Genomic DNA, 15,083 nt, shown 5'->3' with positions numbered 1-15,083 from the left:
CAAAGTTATTATTATAAGTATTTGCTAGTACATATAAATATTATTTATTTATTAGAAAATTTAATATCTCATGTTGATGTTCATCTAATTTCCCTAAAATATCAAATAGCAATACTTCCTAGAGGCGAAAGGATAAATTATAAAATCAAATTAAAGATGATTGATTGAAGGATATTTGATAAGATGTTATAATTAGTATTTTCCTTTACATTATTAATGTTCGTTACTACGTAATCTTGTATGTAAGATAATATAGTGTTTTAGTTTTAATGATTGATAGATTGTAAATATTATTTTATAAATTATGTGATATTAAATTTCCATGCGAAGTGCGAATAATTTTACTAGTTGTATTATATGTTTCCACTTCTTTTTTTTTTTTTACATATTTTAAAATATCAGACGATTGTATTTGTTACATTCATGCGTGCATAAACTCCATACCAACACCAAATTAAAATTTGAAAAAAGAAGAAGAGGAGGTTCGAGGAAAAAGTGAAGAAGGAACTTACTTTTGTCTGAAATTAGCCAAAATAACTATATATTAAGTAACTAATTCGAAAAAACAATCATACTGCTTAAAATTATGTGATTCCTAAAATTTATACAAAATGAAATACTCCATATTTCCTATGATAAGGATGGTTACTTAGGTACAGCCCAAAAACAATTATACAGTACGCTAAGGCCCCTCAATAAGCTGCAAGAATCATAGCCCAGCATAGTGATCCCAGCAGCCCAAACATTACAACTCCTTCACCGGCATTAATAAATGATCAACAATCTTTTATTATCTCACTTATTTTTTCATATTTGATAAATTTTAATTTAAAAAAAAATAATCTATTAGCATTTACACCTGATATTTCAAGTCTATTATCACATATTTTCACCAACTTATCTATCATAAATATCTTAAAATTATCCTTAACGTATTATATATGATATTTCAAGTCTACTATCATATATTTTCATTAAACTTATCTTTCATATATACCTTAAAAAGATGTACTAGTTCTTTAGTAGTAGTTTTCTTTTAGGCATGATACATAAACATGATTCTTAATCTGGCGTCAGTTGACAATTATGACCTTTAACTTTGGGTGTGCACACGACACTTAAACTTGTATAAAATTTAACAAATAGATTCGTCCTACATGACACCCAGCTACATGGCAATTTTGTGTCATACATGGCTTCCAACGTGAATTATGCCATGTAGGATATATGTGTCTACTTGTTCAATTTTATACAAGTTTAAGTGCCTACTTGTGCACACTCAAAGTTGGAGGACATAATTGTCCATTGAAGCCAAGCTAATGATCATGTTTATGTATTATGACTTTCTTTTATTATGTATTACTTTCGTTGTTTGGATAAAGATTAAACTGAAAGAAAACACTAATTATTTTTTAAAAAAATAAAAAGACTAAAACAACATTTGTTTTAAAACAAAATGGTAATACTTAAAAACAAAAGAGAATTCTTGGACATCCTAAAATTGTTGTTTCGAACCACCTTGGAGCAATAAAAGAAATACTTTTTTCCCTACTATATTAGAAGAGTGACTGCAGAGCTAGGATTAATGTTTTTTTAAATCTGTGTTCGATACTTTTATTGAAACTTGACTAAATTTGAATTTGCACCCGAAAGCCTTATCAAATGCTCCCTAACAAAGATGACTCAGTATTGAGGAAGCTATTAACATGTTGTTATGTGTCCTTAAAAATCATCTCAAGGACCAACATGAGTTGTGGTGCAGTAGAGTGATTATTTTACTCTTAACCAAAGATTACAAATTCAAGTTTTGGATATGAATTTTTTTTTTGTTCAGAGCGCCAACCCTGAACGTGCCGTGCCGTGCCGTAGGAAAACCAAAAAAAATTTAAAAAAATTCATCATAATGGCCCTACCAGAAATACTAGGCTTAAACGTGATTCGTGAATTGTCGTTTGGGGTTTCCACGTCACCGTCAAAAATTACTTTTAAGTTTATATTTTTAAAAAGGATTGAAATTACGTGGCACACTCACACAGAAAGGGGACAATCTGAATTCCCAAGTAGAGTATCGTCTAGGGTTCTTCAATTCCAAGCTATCTCCACTCTTTTACCGATTCGGATTCAATTGCTTTTCCAAATCAAGGGTCTCAACCATCTCCGCAAGATCTTGTCCGTCTGATCGATACAATTTTCTCTAAATATGGTTGAAATTTGCAAACCCTACCTTGATTTTAATCAAAGTTCGAACCTTTGTTGCAATTTCAGCGACCCCGATCCGTTTCACTGATAATTTGCCTAATTTTGAGAGAAGGATCCATTTATTTTATGTTGATTTTGAAGACAGTGATGAGAATGATATTGGGTTTACAAGTATCTTAGTTTGAATTTTAGGTGAAAGCTTGTGGTTTCGTGTGGAATTTGCACTTTGTTTATCAGTGCGTTGTATAAATCTTTTTTTTTTTTAAATTTCTTTGGTAAGTGGGTTCTGCATTTTGTTTTTTACTCTTTTTTTTTGTGATCAGTCAGTTGTATAGATTTTTTTTTCTGTTTCAAGTATTATCATGTATATAGAGGAAGAGAAGAGAGGAGAGTTGGAGAATGGGGAAGTGGAGATGGGTGGAGTGGTAGAGAAGGCAGAGAAATCATTTCCTGCTGATAAGGTGGTGTGTTCTAGTGGTAGTAGTGGCAAGAATGCTATTGTTGTGTTGGATGTCAGGAGGGTCATGGTTGGAGTTGGTGCTCGGGCTTTGTTTTACCCGACACTTCTCTACAATGTTGTTAGGAACAAGATTCAAGTGGAGTTTCGCTGGTGGGACTGGATTGATGAGGTATACCAGCTTTTGACACTTTTTGTTGTCCTGGCTTTAGTGTATACACTTGTAATGAATGCCTTGTTGTTGTTATTGTTGTTCCCCTTTAATGTATACACTTGTAATGAATGCCTTCTTGTTGTTATTGTTGTTCCCCTTTAATGCATACACTTGTAGTGAATTACGTGGTCTTTTTAAATGTATCTTTGTCATTGTGCAAATGATGTCAGTATGCTTCAATAGTTGTTTAGACAAGATGGAATGTTTTTGCGTATAATGTCCAATCCCTATGGCGTATCCAAATAGTTATGTGATGTGTTGATAAAATTTTGAACTAGTTATATTAGAAATTCATTCTAATTAATTGTCATCTGAGGCAGGATAGATCTTTCTGAAAGGCTTTGTCTGGAAAAAGTATTTACACTTCATCAAAAAAATAAAATTAGTTACATTAAAGTTGATTACTTTGATTGCTGATGTTGAACTGTTATAACATCTTGCTGAACTTCTAAGTCATGAATGATGAACAATAGTACTATATGCATGATTATTCAGAAAATGAGGGTGCAACTGAATTGTATAAATATCAATCGCGTAGTTTTATCTGAAAGAGCATGTCCAAAGACATGCTTGTCAATAATAAAAAGGCATGTAATAGATTGATATAGTACTCTGTATCAAATGCATCAGAAAGATGATTAATCGTCTGTCCTTGGAATGACAAGACAATGACACGTGGGGCATAATATTTTCTTGTGATAATTTTCTAAAAGAAATTTGCCTTTAATCATCAACCTTCGACATGTGGCAAAAGATGCATTGTTATCCAGGAAGATGAACCAGTAGTAAATTTGTTGAGCTCTTCTTTAAGTAAGTTCTCTCACTATTGTCATCCCCGATCAACTCTCACATTTCCTTCTTGGTTTCCTGAAAATTTATTTACTTTCTTTAGTTAGGAAGTTTTTCTAATATTCTAATTAGTTTTAGAATGTTATGTACCAAAAGGTGACTTGAGATTCTCCTTTATATCAGTACAAGTTGACATTGATCAGAAAGATAGTTCTATCCCCACTCTAGATCAAATCCTTTTAAATTCAGTAAACTTCAATGTTTGCCGACATCCTGGTCAAATTAAGAGGACTGATTTTGGAGGGAGTATGTATAGTGATGTTGACGACTTGACGTTCCTCATATCTGTTTTATGTTTTACTGGTTTTGTTTGAATTATTTGTTCAAGGTTGTAGAATGTCTGGTATATGTGCAGCGAGGTAAAGGAGGTGCATGTAGGAATCTTAACAAATGTCTTCTTACATCTTAAACTTTCATGATATAAGCTGCAATTGTTTTCTCGTAACTCCATATGCATCTATCTTCATATTGGAGATTAAGTTTGTGTGTTTGCATTGACCATCTTGGAAGATCGCATAGGTTGATTGATGTTCATGTTCTTTCAATTATTTTTTAGTGAATAGTTGGGTAGTAGTTTGTACTCTAATATTTTACTGCATAACAAGATTGTATTACTGACTTAATCTCCCCTTTAGTTTGTGTTATTAGGTGCTGTCCCTTTCCCATCGGATGTGAAAAGGCTTAAGGAGCTTGGTGTCTCCGGTGTTGTCACCCTTAATGAGCCATATGAGACTTTAGTTCCAACTTCTTTATATGAGGTTAGTTCTTTTATTTCTGATATTTGTTTTGATCTTTCTGTTATGCTTCACTTAAAAGACAAGTTAGTCTTCTATCTCAAAAAAAAAAGAAGACAAATCAGTCTTTCCTTATCGATCTAGAACAAAATCAAAAAGGAAAAACAGAAGCAAGTCATCATTGAAGTTTCTCCTTCATGTGGTCTTTCCTCATCTAAAAAATAGAAATGACAAGCCAGTCTTCATTCAAGCTTCACCTTCATCCCCTTTCTCTTATTTCCTTTGCATCCCTATGTAATTGGAATGCGCGTTAAGGACATGTTGAGTATCATTGCATTAGCTGAGGACAATGTACATGCGCACGGTCTATCTGTCCGTTACAATTCTTGTTTAGGACCTTTATTAACTGATTGTGTTCCGATCTTCTTCATGGTATTACTGATATCAATTCTATAAATATGAGATACAGTAGTGTTGCCTTTCTACCTCACCCCAGTACAAGTTAAGTTTTTCACTTCTTAATTCGTACATTTTACTTTTCGCTATTAACTAGTTGTCTAGTTCTTGTACTTTTACACTATGGATTTATTATTTAAATTTTTTTTCTTCACATTATTGTTATCTATTTTTTCTTGCAGGCTCATGGTATTCGTCATTTGGTTCTCCCCACAAGAGATTACTTATTTGCGCCATCACTGAATAATATATGTCAAGCAGTAGAGTTCATCCATGGTAAGTACCTTCCCATCCCTTTTTTAACTAGTTCGTTGATTTACACTATTGTCAACATTCTTGACCTCAATTCCTGGATGCTTTTGGGATTTTCTCATGACAGTTTTTTCCCTTTTCATCTTGAGATTCATCTAATTTGTCCAAACTCTGGAACTATGAGCTGTCTCCATCATATAAAAAATGACAGTCTGAGGGTTGAAGTGTCCAATTCTTGGGTTGACACAGATTTTTTGATAATCAAATATTATTCTTGAGACTAGACAAAAGTACTTTAAACTACATGTTTATCAAATAAAAAATATGTTACAAATTCAAATGCCGTGTCATGGTTAAGCAAAAGTCAACAAAACTATGGTCCAATCAAATATTTGTTCAATTCACTAAATTGTGATTATGTCACTTAAAATGTGATTGAGGGAGTACATGTGTTAAGTTGCTGGTCTTGCTATTTGGATATAGTACTTTTTGAGGTATCTGCCGCTTTGTGTATTGACTTGTTTTCACTTTTGTTGCCTTCTGTCGAAACAAACAAGGGTTGAACACAAAATTCCATAGAATTAGCCTTGGTTGAATAAATTTCTATGTTTTTCATCTTGTCTTCTCTCCTCTTCCTTCATACCTAATCAAGATTGGACCTCTACACCTTTCCCCCGGCAGAAACTACAGAAAATTCCAACAGAATTGTTTAAAGTACTGCCAGAGGAGGGCTTACTAGTAGGTTAAGTCTTTTAAGTAAACTTTTCTTGTTTTTCTTTTAAGAAAATGCTTCCAATGGACAAAGTACATATGTGCACTGCAAGGCTGGTCGAGGACGTAGCACGACCATTGTCTTATGCTACTTGGTGGGTAAACTAAGACTTGTTTGAATAGATTGTTTAGAGATCACTTTACACATTTTCTTTCTAAAGTTTCTTTTGTTTTGTAGGTTAAGTACAAGCAGATGACACCAAATGATGCATATAACTATGTGAAGTCAATTCGTCCAAGGGTGCTTTTGGCCTCTACCCAGCGACAGGTGTCTCAGAGATTTGCCTCATTGATCCTTTCTCTTAGATGCATGATTTTTCTTCCTTAATGAGATACTCCAGTTGACTTGGTTTTTATTTTTCTAGCTATTGTTGTTGATTCTGTTTTTCCACTAATAACCAGGCTGTCCAGGATTTCTACCATATCATGGTGGAAAAGACATACAGTTCTAACCCCTTGACTAGTATGATCTCGTTGAGTTCAAGGTTCTTGGCTAGACGTAATTTGCTTGCCTTTGATGATGGTGCTGTAGTGGTGATAACCGAAACAGATCTAGATGGATATGATTCGGGCCTCGACTCTAGGGTGGCTGGATCCGAGATATGGGCTGATTTGAATTTGGTTTACAGGGTTCGAGTTGCTGGTGGGGCAGCCTTAGCAAGACTCTCCTGTATGTGGCTTCGCTGCCACACCGACCAGAAGATTCTGAATCAGAAGCCGGCTGCAAAGAGCAAGCAGCTGGAAAGTTTTACTGTAGATATACATGTGTTCTCTTAAGCTAAAAGTTGTATGTATACACGTGTTCTCTTAAGTTCAAAGTTGTATAGGCTTCTTCCATACATAAAGATGCGACAAGGTGCCTACTGTTTCAGTTGTCTCTACCAAAAAACCTTGACGTTCTCAATGTAAATATGGTGTACTTCTCATGTTGCATGAGAAGTTTAAGAGTAAATGTATATATAGCTTTCTGCAAAATTTGAGCTTTGGTGATGTGTACCTTACTACCTGTTAGAATATTTTGTGGTTTCTGAACGGGGGATTTGCTACTCAGGGCATGTATAGATGCATCAGGTTTGCATACAAAGTCTGAACAATCTGTATGTTAATTCACTTAGCTAGAACCTCCTTTTTTTTTCTGGTTTATTTCCAGCAACACCAAGTAACCATTTGCCTATAGACACTGAAGTTCTATATGATGAACTTAACTTGTATGGTATTGAGAGTTTGAGACATAGTTATTTTGCATTAAGCAGTTAAAAAAATTGGGTGTATTACAATTACATTAAGCAGTTAAAAAAAAAATAGAGGAAATTGTTAGGGGTCGTTTGGTTTGAATACAAGTTATGATGGGATTAGTTATGATGGATAAGTTATGCTGGGATAAGTTAGGATGAGATAAGTTATGCTGAGATTATTTCTTATTGACCGTTTGGTTGGTTGCTTTTAATATAATATGCATTACATAAATTCTAAGAATAGGTTGTTTGTTTACGAAAATACCCTTCAATTATTTAGTGTTTTTTTTTATATATTTTCTTTTCAAGCAGTAGTTATTTATTCTTAAAAATAAAACTTTCGTCTTATTTAGCTTAAATATTTTTGTGTGTGCATTTCCATAATTGTACCAAATGTATTTAAGAATAAAATTTTCATCTAAATTTGTTAAAGTACAAAATGATTTATTATTTATGTTACTTCATTTAAACACGTATCATTCTTAAATTGCAAAATACTAAAGTTATCTTCATTTTTAAATCATCTTTCATGGTGAACTAACAATACAATTCTTCCCGAAATTAGCGTACATGAGATGAAAAGAAGATAAAAAAAAAAAAAAGTACACAAAAGATCTAGCTAAAAAGAATACCAATATAAACTAATTTCAGAGAAAACTACACGGGAAGCTTGTATTCAGTACTGTAGCATTTCATTTTATCTCTCATTTTAATTGATATATAAAATATAAATTTTTAAGTGGCTAAAAGAATATACAATTAAAAATATGTAATTCGATGGTAAGGAAATTAAATTAAAATATAAATAAACATAAGAATTAGTCAAATAAATTCATAAATAAAATTATATTTATAGTGTAATTTTTTTAAAAAATATGAAGAATTATTATAATAAAAATAAGGAGTAGTGAAGGTCATAACTATTATTATACATGATATTTAAAATAATATATGATTTTATATGGATATAAAAAATAAGGTATAAAAAGAGTTTAAAGGGACACTTTTGTCATGTTATCTATCTTAAACCGGGATAAGTTATTTCGGTATTACTATTCCACCCAAAGATAGTGATAACTTATTCCAGGACTAATTATTAATCCTGGGATAAGTTTGCCCATGTTGTGCAACCAAACAAAGGATTAAAGGGTGCTCAAAATTTATCCCAGAATTAACTCCCTTTATCCATCACACCAAACGACCCCTTAAAGTACTTTATGAAATTTATGCACACTATCTAATATACTAAAAGATAAAAAATTTATGACTCAAAACACATTATTTGATACATTTTTCTCTGATTATGGTCGAATTTGCAAACCCTACCTTGATTTTAATCAAAATTCTTCCTGTTTTTTCCTCTTTTTTGTGATCAGTCGGTTGTATAGATTATTTTTTTCTCTTCCTAGTATTATCATGTATATAGAGGAAGAGAAGGGAGGAGAGTGGTGGTAGGTGGGTTTAAACTCTTTTTCATATGCCTTATCCTTTATAACTACCTCTCTAATAGACGATCAGTGGCGGATGCAAAGTATGATGTACGAGTTAAGTAATTATTAATTGTGGTACCTAGTTGTTACTTTATAGGGACTATTAACTTGAGGACATTACATAAACTCATAAACTTCAAATCCAGGATCGGCTTATACTAATAGTCCAATATAAAAAACAGCCATGGCAAAGACAAAAAACCATCACATGTCACCGCAACTTTAGCTACCACCAAAACAATGATCAATCTTTTACTACTATTACTACTACTATATATGCCACTTGTGAATACTGGCTATTACAGTTGTATAATTTTTCCATAGGCCAAGAACTTTTTGTTGTTAAAGGAAAAATGAAGTTATGGGCTTTTGTTTTTGTGTTAATGGCATTTGGGATGTTTATAGGGCAGTCCAGTGCCTCTGTTTCCACTTTTAGGGATTGCTATTCGAAATGCTTTATATTCTGCTTAATTGAACCTTCTCAGAATCTTTGTACTTGTACTTCTAGATGCTTAAAAGAATGCATTTTTAGTTCTGATCCAGGTAATAGTTCCTCTATTATTCCCACTTCACACAATGATGTTGCAGACAGTAAGAACCTTAACTTCTGCAAGCTTGGTTGTGCTTTCTCTACATGTTCTGCTCTCAGCACAAAACATCAACCTAGTAAGTTTCAATTTGTTTGTCTTACTTTTCTTTTTTAGTTCGTTTAAGACAACGAGATTAAAGAATTTTTTTTGGTATATTCTACGTATCTTTAGTTTAAGACAAGAAAATGTAAATGTTATCTTTACTTTCTTAAACTCTGTGTAAGTTAAAACCAGATAAACAAATTGAAAACGGAGGGAGTAATCTTTATTTGTACATTATCTTTGTCTTGGTGTATTTGCTCCATAATTAATGTTTTCTTTTCATTCTTTGTTTTTAGATGGTGGAAAAATGGATGACTGTGTTGGATCCTGCTCAAGAATGTGCACCAAGAACTACTCAATTCCATAGAAATGGCACTATTACAGTCTGGAATATTTTATTGGACTTCATTGTTTTTAGCTTCTTTTTTTTTTCCTTTTCTGTTGGTGTGTGTCTGTGTGTGTGGTAATTCCCATTTTTATAAATTTCTTTTTCTTATGCTGTTTTCAAGTTTGAAGATGGAAAAGTAATTCACGAGAGTGTGTTTCTGAATTTTGGCCTCCTTTTTCTAACCCTTTTGTAGACTTCAGAAGAAGCATAGAATTCTGCAGTATGACAAGGTCAATCCTGTAATGTCACCCTAAACACAAATTTAAAGGCAATTACTGTTCGTTTTGTCAATTAACAAACACTATATAACGAACCAATAAGTACTTTAATCAGTAGTTTCGAATTGAGGTCTAGGTATAAAGTTGCATACTCTTCAGTGTGGACTCGCGATGCACCAATGCGAGTATATGATTACTGGAAAAAAAAAACGCATACGATTAATGGAATTGCGTGAAGCTCAGTTTATAATTGGTTGAAATGCTGTAATGTAGGTAGTAGGCCAATCTGTCTGGTGCACTCACTTTTGAATAATTTTTTCACTGTCTTTGCATGACCCGTGAACTAGGAAATGACATTGGGTAAAGAGCTAATCATAGCACGTGAAGAGATCCAAATTTTCTCTGAACAAAAAGAATTAGGATAACTGTTACTGCATCCTTTTAAACTAGTAATTAGTAATCATATAAGGATAAATTTAATTTTCTTATGGATTGGTTGGACGATCTGTTTGGGAAAACCAAATTTAGCACAATAAAAACAAATCAAGAACGTGTTTATTCTGCAATAACCTCTTAAGAATAAAAACCACTGTTTTCTATGGGAATACTACTGGTTTGTCATCTAAATACCCTACTTGATTTCAGCATGGTTTCGTTACGTGTCTGATTTCTAATTAGCTTTACTTAAAGCCAAAGATTTATCAAAAACATTCTCTCTACGTTCACAAGGTAGCAGTAAGGTTGTGTACACACCATCTTCCCCATATGGGATTACATTGGTATGTTGTATCTAAATTGAGATAGGAATACAAGAACTTAGTAATTTCAAGGAGCAAAACAACATGCAAAAGAAAGCATTACATCAGAAAATGATAGAATGAGATCGGGCTAGAGTTGCGTCTACAATTCGTGGGAAAAATAAAGCAATATTAAAGACAGTTAAACCACAAGTTATATCCCTAAAAGTCAAAAGAGAGAAGAAATACCAGGGATAAACAACATCATAATGTTGAAGGCTCTACTTGCTATATAGGATTACAAGTTATCCATCTATGGACAAAATACTTTACTTTTTTTTAACTATGCAAAGGGGCAGAAAGGGGGGGAAATGTAGATGGGTTCAGTGATGAAAATAGAATTTCTATGTTTCTTTGCCAAAATTATTAGTCATCTGAAGTTCATGGAGAATTTGGTGGCGTCTTCAAAGAGACTTCTATCTTGTCTTTATGTTCCGTCACAGCAGCTCGAAATTCCTCAACAATAGAGGCATCCTTGAACTTCAAAGCAATTGTTGAAAGTCCATCTTTCCCATCATCAGCACTATTCATACAAGCAAAGGTGACACCTTTTTTATCCATACTTGCGAGCTTCATTTCAGGATAAAGGTTGGCATTCAAAATCAACCTGTAATTTCCTCTGGTTCTCATAACAAGTCTAGCTTTTCCAGTTCCACTTGAAATATTGAGCTTCAGCTCTCCCTTTCCACGCTCCTTCCACCCTCCATTAAGATATTCAAACAGCACAGAGTCAGCTGTAAAGATTGCCTTTTCATGCTCCTCCCCTGTTACAACGGGAACCTCTTGCATGGAAGGAAATCCAGTTCCCTCACTCTTTTTAACACTAGATCCTGAGTAACCGAATAGAGAAGCATTTCCATTAGTGGGAAGACTAACACCGATAATTGACTGGTCGCTTTTTACTCCAAAGAGAGACCCAGAACCAGAACCAGCACCTGATTCAGAACCAAACCCTAGTGGAGATCCCTCTTTTGAACTAGCTCCAAATGAGAATGTAGTATTGGAGAACCCAGTTCCTGCAAGTCCTGTGAAAGCGTTTTGGCTACTGGAGAGCTGTTGAAACGAGCTAAAAGATGCAGTTTCAGCATCCTTGTCATTTTTTCCATTGCCAACGTGTTTTTCCATTTCAATTTCTGTCTCATTGCCTCCCACTTCTATGCCATCTGCACTCTTCTCCACTACCGTGACCGTCTTAGTGTCATCTTTAATTTTCTCACTTCCCACTGCCTTCTTTTCAGTAGATTCAGGTTTGTTAGGCTCATTAGGCTTATCAACTTTCTCCTTATCAACATTAGCATCAGCGGTTGACTCAAATTTGCTTTCTGGTAGTTTAGAATTTTCATCACTTTCCTTCTCATGATCAGCTTCCTTACTCACATCTGTTTCTTCCTTTTTAATTTCCTCACTTTGATCATTTGAATCTTCTGGTTTCTTGGAAGATGTTGTTCCATTCCCAGCTTCAGTTGTGGTCACGGCAGGAGTTGTACTGGTATTAGCAGGTGGAACCAACTGGATCGCTGCAAAAGGGTTAGAAGAAGGAGTAGTTGTAGTTGATGCTGCTTTACGAACTTTGACAATTCTCCTATTTGCCATCACCTCATCGCTTGCTCTCTTGAAAGTTCCATTCTCCTGTTCAGATGACTCAATATCATCATCAAGACCAGGATTATCTCGTGATAGTTCCTTTACAGCAGCCCTTTTCTTTGATGGTTGAAGAGATTCCGCGTCCCCCATCCCAAAATGAAGAACGACACTTGAAGAGTTCCCAAAAAGTTGATGACGATTCAAATTTCTGCAGGAAATACTCAGAAGTCTCAGTAACCTGACAAATGAATTCAATCTGCTGTGTGGCATAAAGCAGCCTAGGCCATTGAGAGGGAAGTCACAGTCTAGATAAACCAGGACAAAAAGACAACAGACTGCCCAGAAAAATCTCATCAATCATCAGGAAGGTGGATCAGATGACAGTAGTACTTTGAAATAACTACACGGAAGCTTATACCATGGCAATAAACTATCCCAACAACTAACATACACAACAAACTCATTGAAGAAAACAATGCAACTAGTAGTTAGAATGTCAAAAGCTTCATGTCAAGCTTTCAGACCTGCTTTGTACCAGCATCAGAGGTACAAAGGCCAGAACATACAACGGAAAAGTGATATAAGACTGCTGAGTTAAGATACATACAGACACACATGCGAGAGCATTTACTCCTCGTATCCAACCAGGTTATCAATTACCGTTCAAAAATGAGAATGAAAAGTCTTTTATATGTAAAATGAAGATGAGTAGTAGTAAGTATAGAAAATTAAACAATTCCTTTTGTCGTATTCAGAGCCTTTCAGATCGCATGCATGCATAAAACTCTTATCAATATCAAACAGAAACTTGGAAGACATAAGACAGCACTGTAGAAGCAGAACCCAAAGGTTTCTTTATAAGGAAACAAGAAAACAGAAGTGGAGCTCTGAATTTTCTAATTCAAAACCTCTTATTTCTCTACTTTACATGAATCAAAACCTGCCTGAAGAATTTCACCAAAAGATTTACTGCAAACACAAGGCAACTGATAAGCTTTAAACTGACAAGTGTCTTGACATAGAGGCGGATCCAAAATTTGATCTTTATGGGTCCAAATTTGGTATTTTACCACAGTTCATATGATTTTCTAGGTTCAAAATCAATTATTTGTACTCAGTAAGAGAAATTTTTAACAAATATACAGGGTCCGAGAAAAAGCTACTAGGTTTGAATGAACCATAGGACCTTAACATACAACCCACAGAAGGCCAAAGGTAGTGGTGAAAGTACATTCTAAATCCTACGACAAATCTATGCTTTTTCCAACCTCTCCATTTTGTGTATTGGTATTACATTCCTCTTTACAAATATGTAAAGGTAGCAACAGAATTGAGTGATTTCTTCTGTGTACAGGATCACAACATTTTTGGTGAAAAATAGGAGGTCGACTAAATGAATCTTTTGTGGGATCCTACCCTCCCAAAATCCTACTAGTGGGATTACACTTGGTATTTTGTAGACAGTGGCAGACCAAGAATTTTTCAGCAAACGGATTCTATATATGAAATAGTAAATGCGCCAAGAAGCGAACAGAACAAAGTTTTATCACTCAAAAAATTCAACAATAAGGCATTCTAAGAAATACATTATTTGCAGTGACCATTACAACATAAAGAAGTAGCTAACTTGAACAATGAAACAAATCACACCAGATATAACCTACATTTTATAATTCTTCACTACCGCGGTAACAAAATTCACATCTTCTTCCTCATTTATTCTCTTCCAGGAAAGATTTGGGTCTATCATTATGTGTCACTGAAATAACACTCCTTCCAGTTGAACTAGTTTCAAATAAGAAATCATTACAACTTACATACAAAATAATTCAATCTCAGTTCATTTCCTATATCCATTTCATTCGCCAAACAGTACCTTACCAGAAAACCTTCTCTCACAACAAATTCTGGATTTGTTTTACCGATAGTTATTTTAATCAAGTATAATAAACCATAAGCTAAAAATCGAATTAATTACAGAAAATCCATAAACAAAAGCAAGAGAAGAGAGATCGACGTTACCTGGAAGCAGTCTGATTTCTTCAAGTAGTTTTAGAGAGAATCTTTCTACTGTAATGAAAATGGTAGCGAAGTGTATAAAAACCCTAGACTGAGCTAATGAACAGAATCAGCTTCCTTTTTCTATCTTTTTTTTTGCTTTCCTTATTTATTCTTTTTTGCGCATTTCACTTTAAATAGCTCACGAAGTTGTTATTTATTCTATTTATTATCTAAAAACCATCTTTTAAATAAGTTGAATCTTTTAATTAAATTATTTTTGAATTGCAATACATGAATTGTTTTCAGAATATTATCAAGTTTGGTACGTGATAGGAAATAAAAACATAGGTTCATAAATTCAATAGCAAATCGTAAGATATGGTGCATTCTTAAGCAATAAAGCATAGTACTAATATATCTTTTTAATTAGCGATGTTTTGCAAATTCTTTTCATTCTAATAAAGTGAGTGACTTGTCACTAATAACTGATATTATTCTAATGACCAAGCAAGGATCAACTTCTTACTTACTTCTCAAGCGATAGTTTTGCAATACCCACCAACAATGAGCATGAGTACATGCTTTGATGAAAGTCTTTTATATATTTATCTTCTTTGGTGTACTTGTTGAAGCTTTTCAAATTATGCAGAGATCATACACATTGGAGCTTCAAATTCATTAGTTGCATTTGTAACTACAACTAAACATAACTGAATTTCAAGCTATTACCTTTGATCTGCAAGTGGATTTAAATCAAACTTTGACATCCTAACCATGATAAAAATAAATATTATAACCCTAAAAAG

At 33.8% G+C, this 15,083-nt stretch overlaps 3 protein-coding genes across 3 annotated transcripts; 2 read left to right on the top strand and 1 right to left on the bottom strand.

Moving 5' to 3' along the window:
• The first annotated feature begins 2,031 nt into the window (after window positions 1–2,031).
• LOC125830385 (phosphatidylglycerophosphate phosphatase PTPMT1-like) lies at window positions 2,032–6,912 on the top strand. The gene is made up of 6 exons (XM_049509570.1): window positions 2,032–2,828; window positions 4,355–4,477; window positions 5,092–5,185; window positions 5,945–6,027; window positions 6,111–6,200; window positions 6,335–6,912. Exons 1-6 carry the CDS (start codon window positions 2,562–2,564, stop codon window positions 6,707–6,709), a joined length of 1,032 nt encoding a protein of 343 aa, XP_049365527.1. The 5' UTR covers window positions 2,032–2,561; the 3' UTR covers window positions 6,710–6,912.
• A 2,035-nt stretch (window positions 6,913–8,947) lies between these two features.
• Window positions 8,948–9,797, top strand: LOC125829617 (thionin-like protein 2). The gene is made up of 2 exons (XM_049508821.1): window positions 8,948–9,323; window positions 9,586–9,797. Exons 1-2 carry the CDS (start codon window positions 9,011–9,013, stop codon window positions 9,654–9,656), a joined length of 384 nt encoding a protein of 127 aa, XP_049364778.1. The 5' UTR covers window positions 8,948–9,010; the 3' UTR covers window positions 9,657–9,797.
• Window positions 9,798–10,690: 893 nt separating this feature from the next.
• LOC125830416 (nuclear pore complex protein NUP50A-like) lies at window positions 10,691–14,453 on the bottom strand. The gene is made up of 2 exons (XM_049509612.1): window positions 14,299–14,453; window positions 10,691–12,484 (listed from the first exon to the last, which is right to left on the bottom strand). The coding sequence occupies exon 2, from the start codon at window positions 12,424–12,426 to the stop codon at window positions 11,074–11,076; it is 1,353 nt and encodes a 450-aa protein (XP_049365569.1). The 5' UTR covers window positions 12,427–12,484; window positions 14,299–14,453; the 3' UTR covers window positions 10,691–11,073.
• Window positions 14,454–15,083: the final 630 nt, after the last annotated feature.

The sequence above is a fragment of the Solanum verrucosum genome, unplaced genomic scaffold (assembly GCF_900185275.1).
Source record: "Solanum verrucosum unplaced genomic scaffold, falcon-dt-bn FXZP01000102.1, whole genome shotgun sequence".
In the NCBI taxonomy this organism is placed as follows: domain Eukaryota; kingdom Viridiplantae; phylum Streptophyta; class Magnoliopsida; order Solanales; family Solanaceae; genus Solanum; species Solanum verrucosum.
Note: the sequence above shows the minus strand (reverse complement) of the source record. Positions and strands in the feature narration are given on the sequence as shown.

Coding starts and splice junctions, on each gene's coding strand:
- LOC125830385 (XM_049509570.1), top strand. CDS start 2,562: ATGTATATAGAGGAAGAGAAGAGAGGAGAGTTGGAGAATGGGGAAGTG. Junction 2,829..4,354: donor GGTGGGACTGGATTGATGAG/GTATACCAGCTT, acceptor TCTCCCCTTTAG/TTTGTGTTATTAGGTGCTGT. Junction 5,186..5,944: donor AGCAGTAGAGTTCATCCATG/GTAAGTACCTTC, acceptor TTTTCTTTTAAG/AAAATGCTTCCAATGGACAA.
- LOC125829617 (XM_049508821.1), top strand. CDS start 9,011: ATGAAGTTATGGGCTTTTGTTTTTGTGTTAATGGCATTTGGGATGTTT. Junction 9,324..9,585: donor CAGCACAAAACATCAACCTA/GTAAGTTTCAAT, acceptor CTTTGTTTTTAG/ATGGTGGAAAAATGGATGAC.
- LOC125830416 (XM_049509612.1), bottom strand. CDS start 12,426: ATGGGGGACGCGGAATCTCTTCAACCATCAAAGAAAAGGGCTGCTGTA.